This window comes from Miniopterus natalensis, chromosome 22 (genome assembly GCF_054644295.1).
Source record: "Miniopterus natalensis isolate mMinNat1 chromosome 22, mMinNat1.hap1, whole genome shotgun sequence".
NCBI lineage: Eukaryota > Metazoa > Chordata > Mammalia > Chiroptera > Miniopteridae > Miniopterus > Miniopterus natalensis.
In genome coordinates, this window is record NC_142102.1 from 3,069,207 (window position 1) to 3,091,831 (window position 22,625).

The window sequence follows — 22,625 nt, forward strand, 5'->3', positions numbered from 1 at the left end:
TTTGGGAGATGGGTTTTCAATGTTTTTTGAGAGACTCAGTTGCAGTGTATTGCTCTAGCTTAAATGGTCTTCCCATAAGCTTCAACACGTTACATAATCATCTTGTGATGCCAAAGAGGAAAAGTCAGTTCCTTGTTGTTAGCCTGTTCCAACAATCTGTCTCAGTCTTGTAACTCTGCACACTCATTTTTTAAGGGTATTTTATTAGTCCGGATCTGTTGGAATTTACTGTGGAGCAAACAACGTGCAGATGATAGACCTGTTTCAGGATTCAGACATTTTAGAGGTGCTGTGGGAGGCAGTTTGCAACCTAGTTGCTCTGTTCTTTTCTAAATGCCTTTGTTGCACATTTGGGGGTGAGATAAAAGGTTGAGGAGGGAAGAGCTGAGCCATCTGAAATTTTTCTTGAGGCTTTGAGAGAAAGAACTGGAGCTTGTACATTACACTTGTCTCTCCCTTTGTTTGGCTTTTCCTTCATTTCCCCCAGCCTGAAGCACATTTGCTTTCCCCGGTGAGTTTCCTTTATATTTGTACCACTGTGTCCCCTCTTCTCCTCTCCTGCTCTTTACAGGATTTTATTTCGCTGATTCTCAGTCAGGGTCAGCAAGAGTGAATGACATTGATTTTCTAAACATTGTTACTCTCAACATTAGGGAGAAATTCCAATTGGCATTGTCCAAATTGCTTTAATCAAATTACCTGGTTACCCCATTTGTTTGCATTTTTATTCAAAGATGTTTAAATTTCAGGCTTATGTTTTTCACACTGTATTCCCAACTATTGTTTTAAAATAATGACTTCAATATTTTTAAATTACTGGATGTATTTATCTACTTATACAAATGCCACCCGAGAATCATTAGGCTAGAAAGACCTTTGAAAGGTTGGGAAATGACTTTCTGACTCTGACAGTTTTCCTCCATAAATGACAAGAACAGGTAATGATTAAGCCCAGGCTGGTCCCTCTGCAGGGAGAAGCACTCTCTGCAGTTTACAGGTGGCAGTGATATCTCATCACTTCATTTCTTGAACTCATCACAGCTCAGATTCCCACCCTGCAGGAGTTCATAAGGCAGTAGGAGGGGCCTTTGTATCCACCACTTTATATTTGAAGGCTGTTCATACTGACCTGTTTTTTTTTTCATTTTCCAAAAAGAAAAAAAAATCATTTCCAACTGTAAACAATACTCAAATCCCTAGTCTCCAGGACAGATATGCTTGTGGGGCTTTATTTTTTCCACCACTGATTCACTGGACTTTGGGCTTCAGCTCCTATTGGTGCAGAAACGGAACCCTGAGAAGCTTCATGCAAAGGGGAATTCTGTGGGTGATGAGAACATATAAATACTTAGAATGGCAATCAGAGAGAGGACAGTTTTAAGGAGGGGAAAAAAAAGACCAGGCAAAAGCATCGGCAGTGCTCTAGCTGCTGTTCATCAGAAGGAGACAAGAGTGAGGACACCATGGACCTTCTATCCCCATAAAGCCTGGGGCCTTGATGCTGAATGACAGATAGTCAGAGGCAGAGCATGGTCTCATGGTGCCCTAGTTGGCTTCCACCACCCTCCCGGGATGGCGCGGGGCCCTGTCACACCACCAGAGGAAAGGAGGGACGTGTGCAGTGTGAGAATGGCTCTGTGGAAGCTGGGGCCGCTCCCTGAGCCTCCACTGCAGATGCATATCTTGGAACCAGACTTTCCAGTTACACACCTTGTGAAGGAGACCTTGCATTTCACCCGATGTGTTTGTTCAGTGTCTCGCTCAACAGTGTGTCCTCAGCAGAGCTCCTTCCCTAACACTCCCCTGCATTCCTTTCACTTCTGTGTATAAATTTATAAAGGACAGCTATAATAATCTCTTTTCTTCAAATCATAGGATTTTAGGATAAGGGACTTATTCACAATGTATCCAGTTCCTTTACTCCTTTATTTATTTGGAAGTAATTTCAAGCTTACTGGGTAATTTCAAATATATTATAGAAAACTCTCACACATGTCCTTTATCCAGATTTACCAGTTAACATTTTGTCCTATTTACTTTGTCATTCCTTCTCTCTCTCTCTCAACACACACACACATTTTTTCTGAACCATTTGAAAGTTGCAAACATCATGTCCTTTGTTATTTCTTAGAACACAGACATTATTTTAAAAAAATTTTTTTAAATATGTTTTTATTGATTTCTGTGCAGCTATTGCATAGAATGATAGTGGTCGGCAATCTGTGGCTCACAGGCCAAATCTAGCCCATGAACTGTTTTTGTTAATAAAGTTTTATTGGCATACAGCCATACCCATTGATTGATGTATTTATTTTCTATGGCTGCTTTCCCACTACCGTGGCAGAGTTGAGTAGCTGCAACAGAGACTCAATAGCCCAGAGACCTGAAATACTTACTATCTGTCCTTTACAAAATGTTCTCAGACCCTTGATATGTAGGTTATATTCATTGACATGGAAAGCTCTCTGTAACATATGGTTGAGTGATAAAAGGAGGGTACAAAAATCACATGAATAGTATGATCCCTGTTATATAAAATCATGTGGTAATGGGGAAGGGGGGAAAAAGCACCTTTAAGATTATTTTTAGGAACGATGTCTTGAATTAGATTCACCAAAATATACTAGGTTACCTGTGAGTTGTGAGATTTTAGGTGATTTTTACTTAACCTCGTTATATTTTTCTGTAATTCCTAAGTTTTAAAAAAATATTTTCATAAGTAAAATGGATCAGTGGCTATTATCTATGTTATACAGAGTTCATATAATTGCTTTTTGAATAGATAAAGAACTGATAACTCACAAAAGAGGAAATGGAACTACTGAGCAGACACAGGGAACTGTCAGCGTTACAAATAATGAGAGTTGAAAATGTTTTGTTTTTTAAGTTAAATTTTAAATCCATTTGATCCTGGTTAGGGTTCATTGAAACTCTTCTTTCATGAATTGCTGGTGGCCTTATAAATTGTTATAATTTTGGGAAAACTTATGGCAGAGTCTTAATAGCTTTTAATACACACCTTGAATTTGTATACTTTTAATAGACACCTTGAAACAGTGATCTTACATTTAGAAATATACATTTCTAAAGAAATAACCTTCACTTTGGGAAAGACCATCATCAGTATGTTCAAACAGTGAGAAATATTTTTTATTTAAAACTAAATGAAATTGAACATAAAGTCCCACAAGTGTAACTTTTACTACAGTAGCAAAGATCTCCACAGGACAATCCGAGTACTGACAAGTGTGAGGAAGAGCTGGCATTCTCGCATATTGCTGGTGGCAGTGCAACACAGGCACTCTGGAGAGCAGGTGTCCAGTCTCTTGAGAAGTTAAATGTATACTTATAACACCCAACACTTCTACCTTATGTATTTACCCTTGATAAATGAAAACATGGTCCCACAAAAACCCCGTGTGTGGATATTTATAGCAATTCTAATCATAATTGTGAAAAACCGCAAACAACACAAACGCTCTTCAGCAGGTGAACAGGTAAACTGTGGTACCTTCATAAAATGAAAAACCACTCAGTAATGAAAAGGAACATGCTACTGAGACCCATGACAACTTGGGTGTACCTCAGAGGCACTGTGCTGGGTGAGAGAAGGCAGTCCTAAAGCTGACACACTGTATGGTCCCGTTTATGTGGCCTTCTTGAAAAGATAAAATTAAAGGAATGGAGGGCAGATAAGGTTTGCCAGTGTTAGGCATGGTGGAGTGTATGGGTGTGACTACACCGGATAGCACTGGGGTTTGGGGGAATGATGGAACTGTTCTGTATCCTAATTGTGGTGGTGGTTGCGCAGACCTATGCATATATTATAATTCATAGAACTGCACCCCCCAAAATGGTCAATTTTACTATATGTTAATTTAAAAAATAAGTATGTACAGGATAAAGCTGAAAGATCATACACAACAATTACAATGCTGTTTGTATAAAATGATAGTATTATGGGCAACTTGCTTTTTTAATCTTCCCAATTTTATAGGAATAAATTATTTTTATAATTAAAATAAAATCCTTACAAACAAACGTATCTGAGAACTCTAAAATGGTAGTAGTGTATGAGGTTTGGGAAGGGAGTAGGTAGCCCTTCATGTTGCAGCAGTATTATATCTGAAGATGCGGTGTATCCTGGGTCTTCAAGGGCAGTTCAAATTGTGTCCAGGAGTCTGTTTATGAAATTAAAGCAGTATGCAGTTCACTTTAGAAAGTGGAAGTAATAATAGAAAGTTTACTTCTTTAAAAGCCTCTTTTATCCAGAAAATTGGCCTTTGTAGAATTCCCCATTCACCTTTGATGCCAAATAAATGAGACTATCATAAGGCAATAATAACCCATGTAAGCATGCATTATCTTAGTTGTTCTACAAATCTGGGGAGGTGGGTAGGGTTAGCGTATGCTCTTCTGTTTGCAAAAAGGAAACCGAGGTACCGGAACACTGCAGTGCAGGCTGTGTGCTATAAAAATTCCATTTGCTTTAACTTTTCTCCCAGGAGGCAGGCTGAATTTTTTTGTGGCTTGCCAATAATATAAAAGGTAATGTTATCATATTGTTTTCTATTGAGAGTTTCCTGGACATCATTAGAAATGAAATAAATGTTGAATGCTTGGGAGAAAAAAAATAGCAGTTTTCTCACTGAAAATCCATAAGTACTTGTACTGTAATGAAATACTCTCATCTGTGTTTTTTTTTAGGATTTTGTATTGCACGCTGGTTATACCTATGCTCTACCTCGAGCCTTTCTTTTCCTACATCTTCCTCAACCTGCAGCTCATGGTCCTTCAAGTTCTTCACCTTTACTGGGGTTACTTCATCCTGAAGATGCTCAAAAGATGTATATTCACGAAGGTAAGGGCTGTCCGAGTTGTATTTGCTCTTAACAAGTAGACTTCAGTACCAGATTGAAGGTGAGGCCCTGACGGTGGAACATTCTAGTTAATTTAGTTAACCAGAATTACTTTAAATTTAATCATTAATGTTTTTTACTAAACTTAGCTAGATTTTTCATTAAGTAGGTCTCTAAGGTGCTTTTAAGAAATAGCTTTTATTAGAGGACAAGTTAATTTAAAAATATGTTTATCTAAAAATTGATTGCTGTTTTTCAAAGAATGTCCTAATGAATCTAAATTTGCCCTAGTTTGGGATGAGCTTTATGGTGATAGTTAAGCAGTATTTTAGAGCCCTATGTTTATTTTTGCTGAGCATCTGATTTGCACATAATGTTCTCCCCCTGAGTTTTCTCCTACTCTCTGAAATATTGTACATCACTTGGCTATACTTTTTTCTGAAAACATCTTTTTTCCTAAATAACAAATTGATAATACACTTAAGACAATAGAAGGTTGTGTTGTTTTTGTTTTATTTTGAATTCAGTTCTGGATTTTAATTTCAGAATAGGGAAGGGAGGGCTTCAGAAATGAGTAAGACGCAGTCACTGCCTTCAGGGCAGCAGCGCAGCATCTAGTGGGGGCGTATTTACCTTCCAGCAATGACCTAGGTTCAGAATGTCCTGTGCTAAAGAGAGGGCCTAGAGGCTCGCTGTGGAAGACAAAAGAGAAATTGGCTCAAGGGGCTAGGGAAAGTGTCACTGACTAGACAGAACTTGACTTGAACCTTTAAGGCAAAAAAATAAAATCAGATCACAGTTTCTCTTTGTGTGGAAATCATACACCTAAGGATCTCAAGGACCTTTCAAGGTGAAAGTTACAGCTAGTGCATTGTCATTGCAGCATCATCAGAAAGAGTGACTTGTATGTGATGGATATGCTGGTAATTTGTCTGATGAGCTCATTTTTGTTCAACTCTCTGATTAATTCATTTTTCTACTGTATGTAGTGTCTCAGTGATCATTGAAGAGTTGACAATTAAGTGGACATTGCAATAATTGATCTTCTACTACATCTTAACTTCTAGATCTAGACAGAGGTGTAAGAAATTGGGCTACATCTGGATTAATTTCAAACCAAATCCTGAAAGTTGGGGTTTTTTAAACTAAATTACTGACTCGAGCTTGCTTTCCTGAAAGTAGACTCTCTCCATTAAGGTTGGAGTGCCAAGAAAAATTTTCATTGACTGGTTCTAGTTTATTAATATTCTAAGTAGTTTTTCTGTGATCTCTGCCAAAGTAATTTTATCTCTAAGTGACTGATAAGGCTGAAGTAACCGAGATAAGGATAAGAATTGGAGCAGTTATACAATTGCACATCCAGGGGTTGGAGGAAAGGAAGGACGCTGGATTGAACCTGCCTTAACCTTGGGTCAAGCCTTCCTGGGGCTCCTGTCCCCCAGCAGAAACTGTTTCCTTATTAACTGGTGAGTGACAGTAATCACAGGCCTGGGAGGGAGCCAGGCAGAACAAAACTTGGAAACCAGAAGAAACTCTCATTTGGGTTCATCATGGTTTTCATATGTCTGATCTCTAATGGGTTGTACCAGGCCTAATTATGAACCTAGTGGGTCGGGAGCTGTGGACAGGAAGTCCTGCTTTCTCGGGCTGTGCTTTGGGAAAGCTGGTTCCAATTGCGAGTTGACAGCAGCAGTGGAGGCCCCACAGCCCTGATTGTTGCAGTTCCTATGACTTCAGCTGGCTTGCATGTGCACTCTGTTTTCCACAGCAGTGGCAAAGCTGGCTGTGAAACCAGCTTATTCCTCCAAAGCCGTAAAGCCGCCTTTGAAAGAATGCTATTTCACGGCATAGTTGCACTCATTGCAAAGGGGAGGAGAGACAGAGGCGGCAGTTGAAATTTTTAGAGAGGCAACTAACAAGTCAGTTTTCAACGCTATTTAATAAATATTTAGCATTTAGCACACACCTCAGTTGTTACTAAGGTAACCAATTCTTGGATATTTAATAAATGGATTTGCAGAAGTTTGTAGGCCTCCAAAAATTTCTTTTAAATCTTATAACAGAGGTTGAGAATTTGTCCCTTTAAGTTTCTCCTGCCTGGTAGGACCTAAGTGAGTAATTTTGAATATACAAATGAGTAAATAATTTGGGGAAGCAACCATACTGTTTAGGGTGGAAAGTTACAAAATAATTTATTAATCTTTTTGTGGTCTGCATGAGTTTGCATGGTAGACTGAAAAAGACAAAAGTGATTATACTTCTTAATAGTGATTTTTGAAATTGTCACATTTTATTTTTCCTGAACAGAAGGGTCATTGCATGCATGTGATGAATGAGAACCTACCATTTGCTTCTGTTGTCAAATACCTTAAAATAACAATATCACTATAATTTCGGGACACTAACATTTGCAGACCATGGTGAGCAGGCATTTTGCTGCTTAAGAACAAGACTTGGCACTGAAACCTGACTGGTTCCCATAAAATGGTGATTTTTGATGAGCTCCCAGCCCACACATCACATCAGCCTCGGGAAGTATGACGCGCTGATGTGCTCATCCTGTCATTCTCTTTACAAACATGGGAAGTGCTTTCAGGGGAAATTAGAGGGGGCATAGCATGCTTTTATGAATATTACTTAAGAGAACTTGGTCATCCTTAAGCTTTTATTTTCTTGTTGGTAAATAACATGCTGGGTGCGGGCCAACTCAAGCAGGTCTCTGTGACAGCTTAGGCTGGTGCACAGCCAAGACACGGAGGGAGGAGCCACAGAGTCAGGATGGAGAAACTAGCCCCTTGGCAACCTGCCCCAGCCATCTGCTCTCGAGAGGCAATGCCTCTTAAGTTCACAGAACAACTCTTTACACATGCTGCACTGTTGTAGTTAAAGAAAGGAGCACTCTAATAAACTTGGGGAAACTGAGGCCTCTAGCAAATGCAGACAGTGGTTTCATGCCAAAGGCAAGACTGGAACCTGAGTCCCTCAACTTGTAATATGTCTCTTTTTCTAGTTAGTCTTTATTCAAACAATTATTCTTTATTTTAAATAACCATAAAATTAATTTAAAATATTTGTATGGAATATTATACTTCTACCAGGCAGAAGAAACTTAAAGGGACAAATTCTCGATCTCTGTGCTCATCCTGTCATGCTCTTTGCAAACATGGGAAGTACGCAAACTAATTAAATAATCAAGATCATAAATTAAAATGCAGCAGCAAATCCTTTGAACTTTTTAAAAGCATAAGAAAATGTTTTATAATTATTTTTTTAATCCCAAGTAACTTCCTAGTAAGCAGTCAGGGTACTAGCTAAGAGTACAGGCTCTCTGTACATTCCAATCTCAGCTCTCCCTGTTACTGGCTGTGTGATCTATTCATTGCCTCGGTTTCCTCACCTGTAAAATGGGGCTGATACTCAACCTGCCTTGTAAGATAAATCAGTATCGGGTATACAGTAAGCACATGATAAATGTCAGCTGCTATGATCATGGTCAGTATTACTATTTGCTCAGGTTCTTTGTGCCAGATCACAGAGCCTGTGACTTCCAAATAGCTGGACAGTTGGCTCCTAGGGCAGCTCTGTCTTCCTTTCGCTTCAATAATGCTCCAGCTGATGCCAGGTGCCAGTGTCCTTGACTCAGCCAAGAGCACCAGTGACAGTTTACTACGTTGTCTGCCAGTTGACTTTCACAACCTACGTTCTGGATGATCCTTTTTGACACCCTCTCTTCAGTCATCAGCGTGTTAGGGAAGAAATACCAAATTTGTCACATTCAAGAAGCCTCTAGGTCTCTTTTGTTAGTAGTAATAGTGGGTGTAAAACCTGCCCTTGCCTGAAGAAGGACATCATAAAAATACCAAAGACTGATGACTGAAATAGAGTATTATAAAATTCCTACGGCTAGTGTAGATGGAGGGTGACTGGTCACAGCCAGAGGAGCTCCCAGGATAACCCCCTTTTTATTTCAGATCAGCTTGTTACATACTAGCTGTATTAAATACAACTGACTAGAATGACCTTGGAGCCGCAAAAGAAAAATATCACAGGCCAGGTCCTAACTCAGACCAATCATTCAGAATCTATGGGGTTGGGACCCAGACATTGGAACGTTTGACAGGTCTCTTCTTCCTCGTACTTAAGTGATTCTAATCTACCTCTCAGGTTGACAACCAGTAGGTTAAGTGCAGAAAACCAGCTCTGTGTGTGCGCTCTCCACCCCTGCACAAGTGTCCCCCGAACTCCCTGTCTACTGGGTCTGCTTTCTGAGAAACAGAGAGTGCTTTGTTCTTCCCCACATTTGTGGAGTTGGTTGATGCAACCTCAGCAGATACCCTCATTCTGCACATTTTAACAAGAGCAGTAGACTTGAGTGTTACATAGATGTTCTGTGCTAAAAAGTCTTCCTAAATGAAAATTCAGACTGTTGAAACAAGTACTTGGAGATTTTTTTCCTTTGTAGAAAAATAGAGTTCTTTATTTTTATTTTTTTAGAGAGAGAGGAAGGGAGGGGGGGGAAAGAGGGCTGGGGGAGAAACATCAATGTGGGAGAGAAACATCTATCAGCTGCCTCCCGCACACCCCCCTACCAGGGATTGAACCCACAACCCAGGCATGTGCCTTGACTGGGAATTGAACCCACCACCTGGAGGACGCTCAACCAACTGAGCCACACCAGCCAGGGCAGAAACAAAGTTCTTTAAATGGTACATTTCTCTAGAGAATTAAAGACATGACAATTACAAGATGATTTACTAACTCTTTTTAAACAACTATCTATTATAGAAAGTGAGACATGCTGGTCATTTTATATTGCCTTCCTGAAGTAAAAGGACTCATGACGTATAAAGACTAAGGAAATAAAAATTATTTGAAATCATGGAATTTTGAAATTTCACAGACTGTTAGGCAGCCCTCTCTTCAACAGCTTCGTTGTACAGAGAGCAGCACTCTAGAGAGGATCTGTGGCCCGGCGAGCAGCCTGCTGGCTGCAGTGTGGTAGCCCGTGGTCAGCCCAGGCATCTCCAGAGCTGCTTAGAAATGCGGCATTGCAGGCCCACTAGGGACCTTCTGAAGGAGAGTCTGTCCTTTATCAAGAATCTCGGTGGTTCATATGCACATTGAAGTTTGAGAAGCATGGTCTAGAAAATTCATATTCCAGGTAACTAACAGGAAATTTCCATTTATTATGGCCAGGTTTCAGAGAATCCAATTTAAATTTAATGCAACTTCTTTGAGGAGAAAAAAAGGGAAAACTCAATTGTTTTTTCTGGGACCATGTCAGCCTGGATAAGAAGAACTGATATAACAAAAAGGAAAGCATTTTGATGGTAGTTCAGAAAATTGAATTCTTTGACTGGATGCACTTTTTCACAGTTAAAGCAAAAAGTTTGCTTTCAAAATAGCATAAAATGCTTATTATATTGTTCTTTGTTTCATCGCCAACTGTGGATCTAGACATGAAGCCATTTGAAAAGCAGTGGGACATTATGAGTCATTCATGACCTCCTGGGCTTTTGACATGACCACAGATTCCCAAGCACAGAGTTCCGTTAAGGCATTTGAAAACACAGCTATGCAATTTTATTGAAACCATAGTTGCAGATGTCATTCCCAGAGGTGTGTGAAATGCTGTGGCAGGGAGCATGCTCAGGGTCCTCAATACGGACTAGGGCCAGACGTTTACCTTCACTAATAGGCAAATTGTGATTAACTGATAAAGACATATATATATTCTGGAATCTTAAACTATAATAAAAATTTACATGAAAAGATAAAGCCAAAGTGTAGACATCAGGGTTGACTTTAAATTTATAGTACTCACTTTTTTGGGGAGTGGGTGGAAATGAAAGTAGTAAGTTGTGTATGAATTGAGTGAGCTGGTTGTTACGCACGTGGTACAGTGTGGGGTGGTGGCTGTGGGTGGGAATATGTAAGCTACACAGGATGGAGGGGTTTTGATGTTGTTCATAAGAGGATGACCTAAAGACATTTTTTATTGTTACAACTGGTATCTAGTGGAGAGAGGCCGAGGATATTACTTGCTAAACCTCCCGCAATGGGCAGAACAGTCCCCACCCAAGGAATGATCGGGCCTACCATGTCAGGAGTGCCTCCGTGAGATGCTGGGGACGTTGGGTGAACTCCTTTCTCTTTGGTTGTTTCCACTTTGCGGTTGGTGGTGTTCCCAAATCATTCCTTGTTTCCCGCCTGCCAGGGTCATCCTATACAGAGAGAACTTTGGTTTGTGCAGGAACAGCCAAACACACTGTTGCTTGTGAAACCAAGCTCTACATAATTAGCTGGTTAGCATTTCTTCAGATGTAAATGTTGGCAGTTTAAAATTTCTCACATGATCATCACAAATGCCTACCAGCCATTTCCTTTCGAAATACGGCAACTGCATTTAGAAACTTCTGATGGATTTAGAGGATGAGATTGTAGGTACCTGTTCATTGCAACTGAAAATGGTAACTTTTATAGTACTGCAACTTTCAGTTCCACAGTTTGGGTTGGGAAGGGCACACAAGGTGAGAGTGTTGGCCTTGCCACAGTCACTCTCCTTCATTCGACCTCACTAAGTAATCTCGCTCATCGTTTTTTCACCTCTTAACCTCAGTGAATGTTGAGTCTAAGCAGCAGAGCCTAAGTCCTAGTGATTTTTTTCCCAAAATGATTCGCATATCTTTGCTCAGTTAGAGTAATGGATCTTTCAGGCTGTGGAAGCTAAAGTTGTTTCTGAAGGTTGCAAAATGTGGCAGCTTAGAGAACACGCTGATCTTCATGGTTTAAATCCCTGAAGCAAAGTACATTTAGGAAGTCAAATCATTTTCTTCATTCATCACAGTTTGGTGATGACCACAGACTCTGGTGCACTTCTAACTTATTTTGAGGTGATACAGAGAATATGAAAGAAATCCATGCTTTTTTTTTTTTTTTTTTTTTAGCTCTGAGCTCTGCTGCCACTAAGCCGTGTCACTCAGCCAGTGGGGTCCATCCTGTAGCTTTAATGTCATCTGGGAAATAAGCATGTCCTACCAGATGCTCTCTAGAATCTAGCTGGCCCTAAAACTCACTTTTTCTCTTAGAAGATCATTGTGGAAAGCCCTTAAGCCTTAGCCAAATGAGATCATTCCTTAAGAAAAATAGATACATTGATAGCAGCAAGTGTAATGAAAAAAACACACAACAAACACAAAACCTGTCAATGGAAAATAGAACATATCCTGTTTACACTGGTGAATCAGAACAGTTTAGAAAGCCACTTTTGAAATTCAAGAGGAGGCATTCTGTGTACACAGATCATTCCCCAAAATTGGGAACCAGTGTATAGATCTCAATAATAATTTTTTAAATGAAATGGAATAGAATAAAACATTTCAGTGTTTGTGTCACATAGAAAAAGTCAGTTGGCACATCTGATTAGGGTTGATTTTTATTATTTCAAATGTTGTACTTAAAAGTCTGTCCTAATGGTAGCAAGGGCAAAGTCAGAACAGGGTGAGACAGGTCATGATGAGACAGCTGCTGCTCAGCTCAGTGGGAGGAGAGGAGAGGGAGCTTTCTTGTACTGAGAACTGCCCTCACACAGAACTGGATGTCTGCCTCCTGGTGCCCTCTGTGCAGGTATTCATGCAGATGGCTCCGTGGGGTCTGCAGAGAACTGTGGTTCAGGGAGTCTGAGCTTAGATCAAGGTTTTCATACTGTCTGCCTCTCATAGCTGTGTGGCCTTGTAATAGTTACTTAGCCCCCCTGAGCCTCAGTTTTCACTCTTTTAAAATAAAGAGAATGGTTCCTATGTCCTAGGGTTGCTGTGAGAAGGAGATGTTACTATTCACACTAACTGCTTAGTCCTGGGCCCAGCACACAGACATTTATAGCAGCTTTATTCTTAATTGCCCAACCTTGGAAGCAGCCAAGATGTCCTCCAGTAGGTGATGGATACACAAGTTGTGGTCCATCCAGGCAATGGAATATTCTTTTTTACTAAAAAGAAGTTAGCCAATAAGCCATGAAAAGACATGGGGAAACTTAAATGTATATTACTGAGTAAAAGAAGACAATCTGGAAAGGCTCAACACTATTTGATTCCAACTATATGACATTCTGGAAAAGACAAAACTACAGTAAAAAAGTCAGTGATTGCCAGGCATTGGGAGGGAGCACTGAGGATTTTTAGGGCAGTGAAAAAAATCCTTTTCAGGGTTTCGTAGCTGTTCCTGTTATATTACAGATGGCATTTACATGGTAAAATTGAATATAACATGAGGGTTTGTTAATTTGAATGCCACACAATTTCCAGTTTACATTATTCAGGCTTGCACCATGTGCAGCCACCAACACATCCATCACACAAACTCTCAGTACCAGGAAGTCCTTCCTGAACTTGGTTCATCATGTCGGGAGGGGCTTTCCATCCTGTTGGACCCACACCCCCTGCACTAGCCTGAAATGAAATTCCTAGGTAATATGACTCACCTATAACCATAATTTCCAAAAGCAATATAATGCCACAACTCTAATGAAAAAGAAATGAGATGAAAGACATTTCTGATAAATATGCATTTCATGTGTAACATGTGTGCATGACTCCACTCAATATACTGAAGTCAACAGATGCCATTTGCTTCCACGTAGACTGACCGTGAGTGGGGCAGCTGCACGCACAGCCGACACAGGCGCGCGGCGCTGGGGGCTCAGACATCGCTGGTAGTCTTGCCGTCGGTGGCTTGGTTTTCTGAAGCTGTGGAGTTCTGAACCAAAAAACCGTAGAGTCCTCCTTTGATTTATGTACATAGTTGCATTCCTGGAAAATTGAGAATATATTAAAGCCATGCAAGAATTGCTGCGCTTGAATGTAAAGTAGAATTGGGTTTTGGGCTTGGATAATTATAACCAGGGTCTCACCTGCACGCCGGCCTGGCAGCCCATCTGGACGCCATGCACACTGGGGGGTGGCCGGCATCCCAGCCACTGTTCCCTAGAAGTCAGTAGTGCTCCCCAACCTTTGTGACTCGAGATCCACAGTTTTCCCAAAGGGTCATATGGTCCAGGACCTCTTCATGGAAACAAGGGTGCTGGAGGATGTGGCTCAGCGGTGGGGAGCACCCTTGAGTACCAGCTTACCTCTCAGCTAGAGCAGCTCTGTGAATCTGCACAGATGGCGGGAGAGGCTCGTCTGCTTTTCTGGAGAGAAACCAGTTTCTTGGTTCTGATTCAAATTTACTCTTGTTTCCTACAAACATTTTTTGAGAAAGGAAAAGAAGGCCCAAGGGGCACGGTGCGTGAAAGCAAATATCAGCCAAGCATGGCCCTTTCCTGAAGGGCTCCCTCTGCGGGGGAGCTCTGTGATCCCCGGCTCCCAGCATGTCACAGAGAAGGTGCCCTTCTCTGCTGCATCTTAACTGATGAGACGCCAGGTTTATTCCTCAGTGTTTATAGTGAGCCTGTGTACTCTGAGCCCCTTTCTGTGTTTTGTGGAAAAGAGTAGATGGACAGAGAAGAGCCTGTGAAGTTAATCTCTGTGGGTAAGCCAGCAGAACGTGTGGACGGACTTTGGTCCTTTTCAAAAGTCACGTTTGCAGGCAGACCGTACACACAGGGAGGTATTTGGTTACATGTACCCTGAGATTCTCTGCAGGTGGTCAGTTTTAGTCTGCAGGTCACACAAGGAAAAAGTAACTCATATGGTTATGGACGTCATCTTGAAAAATGATGTGTGAGGAGACAGCCTCCATTGTCCGTGTTTTTTCTTTTCCAGTCTGGGTCCAATAGAGATGTTGGTGAGCTGGCTTAGAGGGTGAGGGGCTGTGTCTGACACTGTCCTCGCCCAGAGCGTGAGTTCTCAGTATTGTTTTAATAACTCATACCATCTTCTATCTTTTGCAATGAAGTCTGATCTGTGGCAATTCCATCTCCCTTCCTCAGGGGCAATGTTATACTTCTAGGAGTTTTCCTCACAGCTTTGAGGACACCACAAGAGAAGAGAGAAACATGAATCCCTTAATTAAGAACTGTCCTTGAGGGAGTCCCAGCATAAAGAAAATAGAAAACACCCTAATTTCCAACAACAAAAATCTGACAATCAAAATGCCCGCATGAGTAACACTTTACTTAGCAAATGTTTATTGGAAAAACCATATTGTTTGCTTTCTAAAAAGAAGTACTTTTAAGTTTTATTTTAAAACTTATCAGTAAAACAGATTTTTGTTGTTGTTGCTGTACAATTCTATGAATTTTAACACAGGAATAGATTTGTATAGTCATCCCCGTAATCAGAATACAGAACAATTCCATCATCCCAAATAATTGCTTCCTCCACCCCAGTTCCTGACAGCTACTCATCTGCTCTCCATCCCTTTAGTTTTGTCTTTTCAAGAATGTCGTGTAAAGAACATTATTATGCTATATAGCAGGTAACCTTTTGAAACTAATTTTTTTCATGTGGCATTTGAGATCCATGCAACTTCTTATAAATGTCCAAGTTTGTTCCTTTTAATTGGTAAACAGTATTTCATTGTATGGATGGACCACAGTTTATCCATTTAGTGGTTGAAGAACATTTGGGTTGCTTCCAGTTTGGGGCAATTATGAATAGAGCTGTTACAAACATTTGTTTTTGTTAGAACATGACGTTCATTTCTCTAGGGTAGATTCTCAGGGGTAAGACTGCTGAGACATACACTAGCCATATATTTAACTTCATAAGTAACTGCCAAATTGTTTCCCAGAGTCTCTGTATCATTTCGCATTTTCATCAGCAATGTGTAAGTGTTCCTTTCAGCCACTCTGCATCCTTGTCAGCATTTGGTATTGCCAGTGTTTTTAATTTTAGCTATTCTAATGGGTTTGTAGTCGTATCACATAATGGTTTTAATTTGCCTTTTCCTAATGGCTAATGATGTTGAACATCTATGCATATGCTTATTTGACATCCTGTATCCTCTTTGAAGAAGTGTCTATTTTTATATCTTTTGCTCATTTTAAAATTGGTTTGTTTTTTTTCTTATTGTTGAGTTTTGAGAATTCTTTATTATGCATACAAGTTAGATATGGGATTTGCAAATATTATTTCCCAGTTTGCAGCATATCTTTTTATTCTCTACATAATACAAAAGTATTCAATTTTGATGAAGTTAAGCTTATAAGTTGTTTTTTTAATGGACGAGGCTTTTTGTGCCATGTCTGAGAACTCATCATCCAACCCCAGGTCATGGGTTTTCTTCTAAAAGTTTTATACTTTTTTATTTTACATTTAGATCTGTGATTCACTTTGAGTTTGCTTTTGTAATGATGTTCAGGTCAAAGTTTAATTTTTTGCCTATGGATTTCTGATTTTTCCAACCATTGTTGAAAAGACTATTCTTCCTCCATTGAGTTGCTTTTGCACCTTTGTCAAAACTCAATTGGCCTTATTTGTATGGGTCTATTGCTAGATTCTCTCTTCTGTTCCATTGATCTATGTGTTTATCCCTTTGCTTAATACCATTCAGCCTTGATTACTGTAAACTTATAGAAAGTCTTAAAATTGGGTCGTTTGAGTCTTCAATTATAAAGCAATTCTATATTCTAGTTCCTTGGAGTCTCCTTATAAATTTTAGAATCAGCTTGTCTGTATCTATAAGAAATCTTGCTGGGATTTTAGTTGGTATTATGTGGCATCTATAGGTCAATTTGGGGATAATTAGCATTTTTACTATGTTAAATTTTCCTATTAATGAACACAGTATGTCTCTCCAATTCTTTAGATCTTTGATTTCTTTCAACAGAATTTGAGGGGGCCATAGCCCTAAGCTGGCCTGCTTGTTTGCCATTCGGTGCGGACTTGCTGGACAGCTGTCGCTCATGCCCTTCTTCCCTTTGTCTAGAACATCCAGGATGTGCGGAGCGATGACGAGGATGAGTACGAAGAAGAGGAAGAAGACGAGGGGAAGGACAAGGCCACCGAAGGCAAAGAGAAGGACTGCGTGAAGAACGGCCTTGGGGCCCACAGGAGCCTCATCCCCAACGGTCAGCATGGCCGCTAGCTTGAAGCCCACCTAGGTCCTGGGGACCGTGTGTGACAAGGGCTGCTGGAAGCCAGAGGCGCTGCCCCCGTCACCGTGGCCCACAGGACTCACAGGGACCCCAGATTCTACCTTCCCTCTTTCTAACTCCCCCTTAAGATGTATTTAACAACATGTTGTTGGATTGTGTTAAAATGTTAAATATAAGCATACCCATGGGTTTACTGCAGTTAGGACTCAGACTGGTCAAAGATTTCAAAGATTTCTCCAGAGAACCGTTTCGGTTCTGATTGTGTTCATTCATTGGAGACGGTGGCGTTTTCAGGAGCTCACTTCGTTGTAGGCCGTTTTGCTCCCTGCCTTGCCCATCCTCAGAGAGAGCAAGAAGTGCTAAGTTAACCCACTTTCTCTAGATGTGTTTGGCCACAGATTACAGCTCATTTCTCAAAAATGACTTAGAGGTAGCAAGGGAATAGGGGCACGAAGACCAAACCAGGAGACCTGGCTTCCCAGGCGCAGGGGCCACTTTCTGCCATGGGCCTTTTTTAAACCTTCCAAGCCTTGGTGCCTCATCTTTCCATTGGGAAAAACACCTGGCCCACCTACCTCACAGGGCTGGAGTAAGGCTCCAGTGACATAATGGAAGCAAAAGTGCTTACTGTCAACTCTGATGCCATTGTTACCTGACCCACTTTTCACAAGATTCCAGCTCTGTTTGGGGGAGAGAAACTGGCTAAGCCTGGCAGTGAATGGGCCTGAAGGAAAGACACTGTCTTAGAAAAATCCCCATTAAATGTGTCTGGAGATACCTGGAAATGCAAATACCCAGAACGCTGTTTCTGTTTTACTTGGAAGCTCTTTATTTGTTAGCTCCCAGGGGTAATCCTCAAATTCCCTGGGAATTCTCCTCCCTCAGGCCCAATGGCCAAAGGGACAAGGGGTTTGGGCCCTATTTCTTTTTGTTTTTTGCTGATCTCTCATTCTTTTCTTCTCTAAAAGGAAAGCTTTCCTGCTGCTGCCCTGAGCCCTTCCTTCTGGCCAGCAGAGCTACCCAGCAGGTCATAGGTCCCACGTGGGGCCTGTGGGGGAATCAGACAGGTCAGGTTGGTCACTGAGCCATGATCACCCAGGAAGCCTGAGTCTCTGGGAATATATGACATGCACATGAGCTCCTGGCCAAAAGGAAATCTAGGAAACAGCAGGAGGATGCTACACAATTCATCTCTGCTTTCCAACCCACTCAGACTGCAAAATAGTAAAAGAGAACCAAAGAAAGGCTGAAAAATACCCCTGAAACTGTCCAAGGACAGGTGCTAGAGTCAGTGACAGCTCCTGGGGCCACCTGCATCTCTGGAAGGATAGAGAGGGCCTAGGGGCTCAGTAGCTGCTCTTGTCCCCACAGGGGGCACACCTCCTGAGCCCAGCATGCTGGGAGGCCTGGGGGACTTCTTAGGTTTCCACTGACTGAGGAGAGACAGAGCTGGCAGAAGAAGAGCCTGAGCAGCATATGCACCCCTACCCCCACCCCAGTTTCTCATATTTTTTGGTCACACTGTACACCTTCGTCTTGTTTCACTCAGGGCCCGTATTTAAAGCCAAGGGACAGCTAGGACTATGGGCATCAGTAAAGCGTCCACACAGGCTCCACCGACGCGGGCTGTGGCCCCTGGGGCAGGACGGCACTGTGCGCAGTAAAGGTATCTGAATTTTTTGTTTATTACTAAAAAGATGTTTTTAAAACCTCCAGGTTAAACCAAAACCCTTTAGAATTCTTCCCCCAACCGATCTCCTTTTGAGGAATCACTAGAACAACAGAAAAGTATGTGTCACGTTTTCTCTACATAATAACATTTGCTTTTATGAGTACAGTGCATTATATATATAATGTTATATTATAATATAAAGTGCCTCCACTCACTTAAGGGCATAGTTGCTGAGTTATTATTGTTTTGGTGGAAGGAGAGCACACTAAGATATTGTTTTTTAATGTTTTTAGGTAGAAAAATAGCAGAGTATTTTTTCTTTGATTTATTTTGGTCTTGTCTCTGTACCAAATATCTTCTTGCTTAAGGTAAAAATTTGTGTATTTGCTTCTCTACCCTCCAGTTCTTTTTTTCTTATTTGAATGTTGAAGGTGAAATTGATATGCCAGTTTCAACCATCTCTAATACAGCTAGAAGCGCTAACCTGCCTCTCAATAGGTAGATAGGCATGTTTGTAACATACTTTAGGGCTTTCATGGTTGGTTTTAAAGTAACCTCTCTATCTATAGGAAACAAGGGCTCATACTATGCCAGATGACTTTAAAGAAATGTAGTTCACTGTGCCACCTATATTGTTTTAATGGTAATGACTTGTAGTGAAATAAAGACAGGATCCAGCATACATGGGACTGAGTAGATTCGGCACACACCTTGCCCCGCTTCTTAGAGGTCATCACTGATCTCACCTAGTTGTGCAAACCATCTGCCCATCCTCTAGAAACGCCCTGCCAGGAAGCAGAGGGTACAGAGCCAAGTAAGGACATTAGGGCTGCTGGCCTTGGAGTACCAGACACCAAGAGATAGCGGGTTGGTCTTGACTGGGGTGAGCCTCTTGGCTCTGCATAGTGTAGACAGACAGACACCTGTGGGCTAGAATGTAGCCTAGGTCACAGCATCAGGGGCCTGTGGCACAAGGCACTGTTGAGGTGCTAAGAAAGAACACTGATCCTAGAAGTGTTTTCTCAGCCACCTTTTCTTACCTACCTTTCAAAAGTAGTGGAGGAAATAGGGTCCGGAATGATGGTTCAACTGGCTGTTGTTCATCAGGATTGCCTGTGGAACTTAAACACACCTTGCCTGTTGCCTGCTGCACATTTCGATTCCGTGCTTCTGGGGTGAGAAACAGAAACCTGCGTTTCAGCCGAGTCTGGGTGGTTCTGAAGATCAGTGAGGGTTCTGGGAGCCCCACCTGCTTTGTTCCTACTAGCAGTTTCCTACGCTGATAGGTGTGGACGTGCCATGATAAAGGATATTCAATCCAAAATAAATCTGTCCCTATAGATAAAGCAAACATTGGACTGATAATAAGAGAACATTATGGGCAACTTTATATCAATATATTTGAAGGTTTAAATAAAATGTATAAGTTCCTAGAAAAATACAGCTTGACAGAATGGGCACAAGAAGAAGTAGCTACCTAAATAGTCTTCTATATAAGACAGAAATAAATCTGGAATTATAAAATTTGCATTCCCTCAAAAATATCTTTAGGCCCAGGTGGGAATTCTTCCAATATTTAAGAAAGAATTAACACCAGTATTATGCAAACTTCTCCAGAGACAAAAAGAAGGAACACGTCCACACTTGTTTTACAAGACTAGCACAGTCTTGACACTAAAATCTGCCAAGGATATTAGGAGGAAACAAAGAACAATCAGTCATTCTCGAGCACAGGCACAAGACCCCTAAACCAAAGCAACCGGAATCCAGCAATAGGTAAAGAAGGCAGCGCAGGGTGCACTGTTGGGCTTATTGCAGGAACTCGTGTTTGATTTACTATTTGAAAATCAATGTTACTCACTATTTAAAAAGAATAAAAGAAAAAGTCCTATCTTCAAACCCCTTAGATAAAATTGAACATTGGCTCATTAAAAACAAACAAACAAAGACATAATCTTACGGAAAACTAGGAAGGAACTTTCTCAATCTGATAAATAGCATTTTCAAAAAGCATTAAAGCTAGCGCCATGGACAGCTGTGATGGAGAACTGCTGAAAGCTTTCCCCCAGGATTGTCACTGAGACAGGGATGTCCTTTATCTGCAAGGATGCCATTGTCCTGAGTATACTCAACATTGTATCTTTCAAATTAGCCAGTGTAATATTTCAAGAAATAAAAATTACAAGGCTCAAAGGGAAGAAATGAAAATTGTTATTACAAATATAAATGCAAAAATCCCCCACCCATTGGCTATGTGTGTGTGTATAAATTTATACGAAATGCCAAGGAACAAGACTGGCCAAGACAATCTTTAAAAGAGCAAAATGGGAGAAGTTACTCTACTAAATATCAGACTGATTTATAAAGAGGCAGCAAAGCACTGTGAAACTGACATAAAGCTAGACAAATAGAACACTAAAATCGTAGAGTCCAGAAACAAACCTCAGGCACATATGGATAATTGAATATCTTTAAGGATAAAAATTAAACTTGACCCCTACTTTATACCATACACAAAAAATTCCAGTGTGGGTTTTTTTTGTTGTTGTTGTTATTTTGTACATCTAAATATGGAAGGTAAAATATAAAGCTTCCAGGGGGAAACAAAGAGGACATCTGCATGACCTTGAGATAGGCAAAGAGTTCTTAAACAAAACAAAATTTAGGGCAGTATCCAAAAGGAAAATATTAATGAATCAGATTAAATGATAATAAAGGACTTGCATTGCTCAACAGATATCAGTTAGGGAGTGAAAAGACAAGTCATAGAGTGGGAGAAAATATTTGCAACACTTGTAACTGGCAGAGGGTTCATATCCAGAATGTGTAGCAAAAAAACCCCACAACAACCCAATTTTAAAAAATGAGCAAGGCATTTAGACACTATAGAAAACACCATATCTCAGTGTCCAATAAACATATGAAAAGTTGCTCGAACATTAGAAAGACTAATAGTACCAAATGGCTGTCACGTGGAACAATCGAAAGTCACACACTGCTGAAGAAGTGTGGTTATAGGCACTTTGAAAAATGGTTTGTCATCATTTCCTAAAATTGGATATATACACATATTATAGCCCTGCAGCTTCACTCCTAGATACCTATGCAAAAGGCATGCACGTGAATGGCCATACCACCAATACTCCTAACAGCCCAAACAGGACACTTCCCAAATACGCACCAGCAGCAGCATGGACAAGAAAACTGGTATGTTTATACTATGGGATACTATACAGGAATGAAAATGAACTCACTGGTACTTGTGACAGTGTGGCTGCTTCTTACAATCTTAATGTTTTGCAAAAGAATCTAATGGAAAATGAATACATACTTAATGATTTCAACACTGTGATGGTAAAAGTCTAGGTAGTGCTTACTAAGCGGGGAGGGAGGGACGGAGGGAGGGATTCTGCCTGGACGGGGCCCCAGGGGTCTTCAGGGTACTAGTGATGTTCTGCTTCTGGACCTGGGTGGTGGTTACATGAGTGTGTTCAGCTCATGATAAACCATCAGACTGTTCCCTTACGATTTTTATGCTTTTCTGTATGTTTAAGTTTTCCAAGCTAAAATAAAAAGCTAGTGACTCTTAGGTCCTTACCTTTCTGAGATAGCTGATATTACTGACCACAGCCTTTTGTTTTTCATAAAAACTTTTAATACCAAAAGTATCTTTAAAAGAGCCCATAATCTCACTATCAGATAATCTCTATTGGCATTTAAAATAATAGTAATAATAGAAATATACGTGCAGAGTCAGAGCATTCAAATAATGTAAAAATATATCCAATGAAAAGTGAAAAGCTCTCCCTGAAGTCTTTCTCCCAAAGGGAAGCACTCTTAACGCTCATTGTAATTCCATCCAGATACACTCTCGTGCCTATTTCAGCAAGAATCTGTTGCTGCATGCTGGCTCCCCAGACATCCCCAGCACAGCCTGTTGCTGAGACAGCGTGTAGACAGGCCTCACCGCTGCTCAGTGGGACAAGGCCAGCGCCAGCATATGGAGAACCTGAGGGTTTGGTTCATGGGTCTGTCACTGCTAAGGCCTGGTTGGTTC

The 22,625-nt window shown here is 40.8% G+C and overlaps 1 protein-coding gene across 3 annotated transcripts in view; it reads left to right on the forward strand.

Annotated features, from left to right (window-relative positions):
- The window catches only part of CERS3 (ceramide synthase 3), a 64,784-nt gene extending 43,974 nt beyond the window's left edge, over positions 1-20,810 (forward strand). For all 3 annotated transcript variants that reach the window (XM_016200425.2, XM_016200432.2, XM_016200439.2), the window contains 2 exons: positions 4,708-4,861; positions 16,728-20,810. In XM_016200425.2, coding sequence (XP_016055911.2) covers positions 4,708-4,861; positions 16,728-16,886 — 313 coding nt within the window. In that variant the 3' untranslated portion in view covers positions 16,887-20,810. The remainder of the gene's footprint in view (positions 1-4,707; positions 4,862-16,727) is intronic.
- The last annotated feature ends 1,815 nt before the right edge of the window (positions 20,811-22,625 follow it).